The sequence below is a fragment of the Semicossyphus pulcher genome, unplaced genomic scaffold, assembly GCF_022749685.1.
Source record: "Semicossyphus pulcher isolate SPU_LCO1_2020_fin unplaced genomic scaffold, fSemPul1.0.p SCAF_16, whole genome shotgun sequence".
In the NCBI taxonomy this organism is placed as follows: Eukaryota; Metazoa; Chordata; class Actinopteri; order Labriformes; family Labridae; genus Semicossyphus; species Semicossyphus pulcher.
Genome location: NW_027211670.1, coordinates 13,552,239 through 13,559,073, shown reverse-complemented (window position 1 = coordinate 13,559,073; position 6,835 = coordinate 13,552,239). Strand labels below are relative to the sequence as shown.

The 6,835-nt window shown below is 42.7% G+C and overlaps 1 protein-coding gene across 1 annotated transcript; it reads left to right on the top strand.

Annotated features, from left to right (window-relative positions):
- The first annotated feature begins 223 nt into the window (after nucleotides 1-223).
- On the top strand, nucleotides 224-6,313 carry kcnh6b (potassium voltage-gated channel, subfamily H (eag-related), member 6b). The gene is made up of 11 exons (XM_069664784.1): nucleotides 224-367; nucleotides 1,832-2,257; nucleotides 2,384-2,777; nucleotides 2,903-3,102; nucleotides 3,236-3,488; nucleotides 3,610-3,803; nucleotides 4,199-4,307; nucleotides 4,491-4,754; nucleotides 5,057-5,237; nucleotides 5,684-5,888; nucleotides 6,005-6,313. The coding sequence occupies exons 1-11, from the start codon at nucleotides 224-226 to the stop codon at nucleotides 6,311-6,313; spliced, it is 2,679 nt and encodes an 892-aa protein (XP_069520885.1).
- Nucleotides 6,314-6,835: the final 522 nt, after the last annotated feature.

The following is a 6,835-nucleotide window of genomic DNA, read 5'->3' as shown; positions in this document are numbered from 1 at the left end:
ATGGTATAAAAAGTGCAGTAATGTAGCTGGCAGTATTACTGATTACTACGCATGTAGTGAAAGTAATAGTGCACCAAATGTCAAAGATGAAAAATGTAAAAATTAAGAGAAAAAACTGTATAAAAGTAAAATATAAAATGTATATTGCTTAGGATCTCTTCAATGGCAGGCTTCAATATAAAAAATATCTGTTTTCCAATCACATGTAAGCCAGGAGAACTCCATGTCTGATTCAGACCTTATGAAGACTGGGGGACCAGCCAGCAGGGGCCCCGAATGTCGCTCACCAACAACTCCCAGGATGGAGCTGCTCAGCCCCTCCAAGGTGAAGGACCGCTCTCAGAACGTCACAGAGAAGGTCACGCAGGTACGGGGGACGAGATGCTCTCATGGGCTCAGTGTCTGGCTGAAAGAGCCAGAAAGTCCCATTTATGAGCTTTAAAGTCATTGACTTTGAAATTTACCATCAAATTTCAAGTGAAATGTTATTGAAAAGTTACATTCCGTTATGAAAGCGCTTACATTAATCCTGATTAGTTTAAAAAAATAAAAAGTCTCCCTGAGAGACTGTTAATTAACCGGCAAGTGGAAAAATCAGTAGGTTGTTTGGTGGCTGGATCAGTTCCTTCAGGGTATGAAAAGCAAAGTTACATTGAACCACAATTCAATTCAGACCTATTGTCGTAACTGCTGGAGCCCTGAGGCTGTTCATTCCGCATCACTGCCTTTGTGGGACGGTTTCTGATAGATATGAAACTACCGGTGATGCAAACATAGTGACATTTACATTAAATATAAACAAACACAAAACATGGAGAAAGACACAATATATATACATATACAATAAAAAAAAAAGTATACAGTAAAAAAAGAGAGGATACCCGTTTATATGATTGGAAAGAGAATGTGACCCACATTTCTCTGGATACATTCATGAAGTGATATACAAAGGTGCCATGCTTTGGGGAGCTAGTGCAATTATTTAGGATAATGACCCATTCTTTGTCTGTAGCATAACTCCAAAATCCATTTCCCATACGGTTTTCAGGAAACAGGCAGATTGGCAGGGCCCTGCCATAGCTTAAAATAGTAAATGAGGGGTTCTGTGCATTTCAGGAAAATATGAATTTGCACATTCTTAAGTTCTAAAGTGGTTGAGGAATTAAGGGTCTTGCATTATATAAAGGTCAAAGAGCATTGTAATCCATTCATTCTTTAGAATAGAATAGAATAGGATTTACCAATTCAAAGGCAGGGAATGTAACTTACACATAAGCATGAAAGTAAAAAATCAGAATCAAATGCAAGCAAAGTGTTTGCAACAATTTCTGACCTTTTGCCAGGACACAAATATTAATTTGATGTTGTGCTAAAGAGGACATGAGGCCTGTGGCAGCACATGAACTCATTTGTGTGATAGTGACCTAACTCATCATTACAGCTCTGCAGCCCACCAGCATCCGGCACTCAATCAGCTCTTGCATGGTTGAGTAACGGACACTATTGTTTTGGCTTTGAAATACTATAACTATCTTTAAATATTTTTACTATCTGGATGTTATGCAGGAGCTGAATGGTGGTGCAGTGGTTAGCGCTGTTGCCTCGCAGCTGAAAGTAGGACATCCGAACGCACACCTGGTTCGGCTGTAGGGGGCCTTTCTGTGTGGAGTTTGCATGTTCTTCCCGTGCATGCGTGGGTTCCCTCGGGGTACTCTTGCTTCCTTTCAAGTTCCAAAGACATGCCATTTTATGATTTCTGAATCTAAGGAACTCTTTAACTCAATGTTCATTCATAAGAGTCACTGCATACTGATGCACTCTTTATGCTTAGGTACTTTCTTTGGAGTCTGATGTACTGCCTGAATACAAACTCCAGGTGCATGAGACAACATGGTGGATCTTGCTTCACTACAGCCCCTTCAAGGCATTTTGGGACTGGATAATTCTCCTCCTGGTCCTCTACACAGCTGTTTTCACCCCGTACTCAGCTGCCTTCCTCTTGGACGAACATGGGGACTTGCGTCAAAGGAGTTGTGGCTACACATGTAACCCTCTGAATGTGGCGGACCTTATGGTGGACGTTTTATTTATTGTGGATATAGTCATCAACCTTCGTACAACGTACGTGGACCAAAATGACGAGGTGGTCACACAGCCAAGCCGGATAGCCAAGCACTATATCAAAGGCTGGTTCCCTATTGATCTGTTTGCAGCAGTCCCTTTTGACCTTCTCATTTTCAGATCAGGCTCTGACGAGGTAAGAATTAAAGACCTGTTTTACTGTCTAAATTTCTAAAATGATTACTAATTAAGTTCTGTAAAGTGTAAAATGAATGACTATTTCCCTGCCTAACAACCGCTTCCCTGTTCTTCATCACCAAAGATGGCAACCTTAACAAGCCTCCTGAAAACAGCTCGGTTGCTGCGATTGGTCCGTGTGGCAAGAAAGTTGGACAGATACTCTGAATATGGAGCTGCTGTTCTCTTCTTACTGATGTGCACCTTCGTACTCATCGCCCATTGGCTTGCCTGCATTTGGTACGCCATTGGCTTTGTGGAGAGGCCCTACACAGAGACCGGTTGGCTGGACAACCTGGCAGAACAACTGGGCAAGTCATACAACGACAGTGACTCCGGCTCTGGTCCATCAGTCAAAGACAAGTACGTCACTGCTCTGTACTTCACCTTGAGCAGTTTGACGAGTGTTGGCTTTGGAAATGTCTCTCCAAACACCAACTCAGAGAAGATCTTCTCCATCTGCGTCATGGTCATTGGCTGTGAGTTGAACAACCCTGATAATTTCCTTCAGTCCCCTACAATACAGAACCGTAACAAACTTTACAATAAAAATGCCACAATCACCAGGGCCTTAACGTCCATGTCCTCATTGCTTATGTCTCAGCTCTCATGTATGCCAGCATATTTGGGAATGTGTCAGCCATCATCCAGCGCCTGTATACTGGTACAACCCGCTACCACACCCAGATGCTGCGAGTCAAAGAGTTCATCCGATTCCACCAAATCCCAGGTAGCCTTCGCCAAAGGCTGGAGGAGTACTTCCAGCATGCCTGGTCCTACACAAATGGGATTGACATGAATGCTGTAAGTAAACAATGACAAGAGTGAGTGTTAGTGTATTCTTCAAAAGTCCAACATTGACCTGTCACTCTTGTTCAGAATCCCTGTCCTGTATCTAATTCATGATATGTCTGTGGTCTTATCTTCCCACATTCAGGTCTTGAAGGGATTTCCAGAGTCTTTGCAGGCAGACATCTGTCTACATCTGAATAGATCTCTGCTACAGAACAGCAAGGCTTTCAATGGCGGCAGTCAAGCCTGTCTGCGCGCCTTAGGTATGAGGTTCAAGACAGTCCACGCTCCTCCAGGAGATACTCTGATCCACTATGGAGACATCTTGGACTCTCTCTTCTTCATCTCTCGTGGTTCCATTCAGGTCATCAGAGACGATGTTGTGGCTGCGATATTAGGTAAAGACATCTGGTCATAAATTATTTGATTGTAGTGTCTCAAAAATGCTCCAAAACCTTATTTCAAAAACACCATCTACTGATATAAACAGTATATTAAATAATAATATTGATCTTGCAGAAAAGAATGACATCTTTGGAGAGCCTATCCACTTGTACGATGAGCCAGGGAAGTCCAATTCAGACGTATACACCATCACCTACTGTGATTTGCATCGCATCCAGAGGGACGACCTGCTGGAGGTCCTGGACATGTACCCCAGCTTCGCTGATGACTTTTGGAGGAACCTGGAGATAACATTTGACCTGAGAGACGTATGTTGGCATAAAAATGGACATTGTTGCTAGTGGCTTGACACAAAGATTCAAAGGAGAAAAAATGGTTTGTTGCAATACCAGTAGAGTGCTTGTCCTTCAATGGAAGTTCTGCTAATATTGTTTAAGTACTATTAGCTGAAAACCCCTGTTGTTGAGCACCTTGGTCTTGCAGGGGTTTAAGTGCTGACAATGAATCACAACATTCCTGGTTTGCATCTGCAATTCTGCATTTCTCTTTCTTCCCATACTCCTATTGTATTTTTATGGCTAAAGGCTACGGTTACCCTGTCAGCCATCCAAGAGTTATGAGCTGGAACAGAGATTGTTCCTATTGAAGGCCTGCAATTCCAATTAAGAAATTGTAAATTATACTGATTTCTTTTGTTCACCAGGCTGATCAAGTACCACTAATAATAACAACTGACGATTCGGGTGATGATTGTGAGTATCACCACAAGCCAAGACACAAAATCCATGCCATGGACTGCCGGATCAGGCCAGGTAAGCCTTACCTTAATTTTTCACTGTCAAAACATGTTGCTAGTCCCCCAATCTTGCCAGGCATCCATCCTTGTTGGCCCTTTAAAAAAAGGGACTTGTTCTTCAGCTTGAAAGCTTGCACGTTTATGGTTTCCTTAAATGGGGTCAATACGAAAAAGTAATCATATTCTTTTCCCTGAACAGATGGTATTGATCATGAAGACTCATACCCTCTACAGTCCTTCCGTCATGGTCACTCACCAACTCAGGCCCACTGGGATGACCACTGTAGCTGCGGATCCCAATGTTCCCAGTCAAGTGAAGACCTGGCTAAAACTTTTGCCCATGGAGTACAGCTTTACCCTCCTGAAGATGCCAGACGGGACTACCCCCCCTCTGTAGTGCAGCTGCTACCCCCAAGTGGCTCCTCAATGGGCAGGGAAGCAGTCCTGGACCATGGCCACCAAGGTAGATGAATAAGAGTCTCAACTGGTGTCTGTCTTTGCGAGACCAAGGTTGTGGTTGCCTAACTATTTAAAGTTTTTAACATGCTACAATTAACTGTTGATGTTGCATAGTGTACTCAGGCTCAAAGGTAAATTGAGTGTTCCTTTTAAACACATGAATTAAATAAAGACCCACCTGTGGTTAAAAACTCTACAAGGTGCATTTAATATATATATTTTTTCATTTCAGTCAAGGTTTTGGAAATTCCCAAAACTTTTAGCATATGTTCAAGTATTCACTAGTTGCCTCTACATTTCTCTCAGCCTCGTCTTTGAATGTGCCTGGAATGTATCGATACTGGCCAGATCGTCACTCACAACAGTTTTCCAGTCGTTCCTGGCGATCATCCTCAGTCCGCAACTCATACAACCCACCACCCTTCACAGAAGAAAGGCCCAGTGAGCTGGAGTCTCGACTTGAGGTTTTACATTCACAGCTCAACAGGTGAGTTTAATAATGCCCTAAGTTGTTTTTCTGTTCTGATATGAGTGACAGTGAACGGGAAAAAGCTAAATTAGAAGAACTGGTTTATTCTTGGATCAGAAAACTTACAGTATGGAAAAGTATAATCTTGCATCTGTCTATTTAGAATTCTGTGCCTAAATCCCCAAAAACACCTTTCAGGAGGTTTGTTTAGCAGTTGGAAATTGAGCCTGTACCAAGTTCTGCTTTCTAGTTGACTATCCTTGGAACAAATCTAAAGGGTTCTTCTAGTTCCCAAACTAGAAAAAGAAACTTAATACAGTTACTCTCATGAATGCCTCAACTTGTATCTTTCACGCATACATGTACAATGAGGCCAATGCGAGTGACCATCGGTTATGTTTTGAGGGATGTGTTGCTGATACGACTTATCCCGTTGCCATACTGATTCTTTCTTTATTTCCCAGACTGGAGACTCGCATGACGGCTGACATCAATGTTATTCTCCAGCTTCTCCAAAGGCAGATCACTCCTGTACCTCCTGCTTACAGCACTGTATCCACTGGTACCATCTCTAACGACTCACCTAGCTTGTATGGGACTGGGACTCCAGCGATGCACAGCATGTACCCCATTTCCCCTGTACCGACGGACAGTCGGGCACCCACACAGGTATAGAATTGAACCAATGAATCCAGTGGAACTAGTAGAGAAATTGAGTCATTCTGTTGTTGGCTACCAACAGAACTTTATTTCTAACCTTTTACGTGTGATTTTTTTTACCCTAGAGCTCAACTCAAACTGACCTTAAATTCAAAAAGAAGTCCCAGGAGTCACTGTCCAGTGGTATCCATGTGACTGCTGCTCCAGATGACACCATGTTCATGACTGCTACCCCCAAAACTGAGACCCATACAGGGTTGACTCCACAGCTCCCCAAGCCATCAGTCAAACCCTCTCTCATGGAGAACCCTGGGCTGTGCACCAGCCTCCGCTACCCCTCACTGCCAGGGAACCTGGATATCACATCAGAACTGGCCGAGATCCAGAAACACCTCTCAGCCCCTTGCTGCCTGTCACCTGAACACCAGCAGTAAGAGTTTTTGTGGCAGCCAGTGTGACTTTGAAAGTAGCAATACACTGCATCTTGTTTTTGGAGGAAGCCATATGCTTCCTTACAGTTATCAGTAAAAACTTGGACAACAAGTAGCGTCTCAAAATCAGGTTGGCAACAAGGATTTCTATTTTACAGTGTTGACACAGGGTAACACCACGTCAGTGGCAATGGAAACACATTTATCATTCTTTTTAAAGAACCACAGCATATTCACAGTATGTGTTTCATTATGGGTGAACAAGGATCACATATTTCTCTACACCTTCTTCTTCCATCCTGGTTTAGTAAATTTTCTGAGTGCCATCTGTATCATGTCATGATTAACATGATTAATCTGGATCTTGTTTAAGTATAGAGTAATTATTTTTCCAGCCAACTCTGCAGCTAGCAATCAGAAACTTAACTTAGCATGATTACTTGATAGCTGAAACAGCCAAACTGAGCTAACCTTTGGTTGAAATATATATCAGTTGATTATGAGTCAGAACCAGGGGGAAATTAT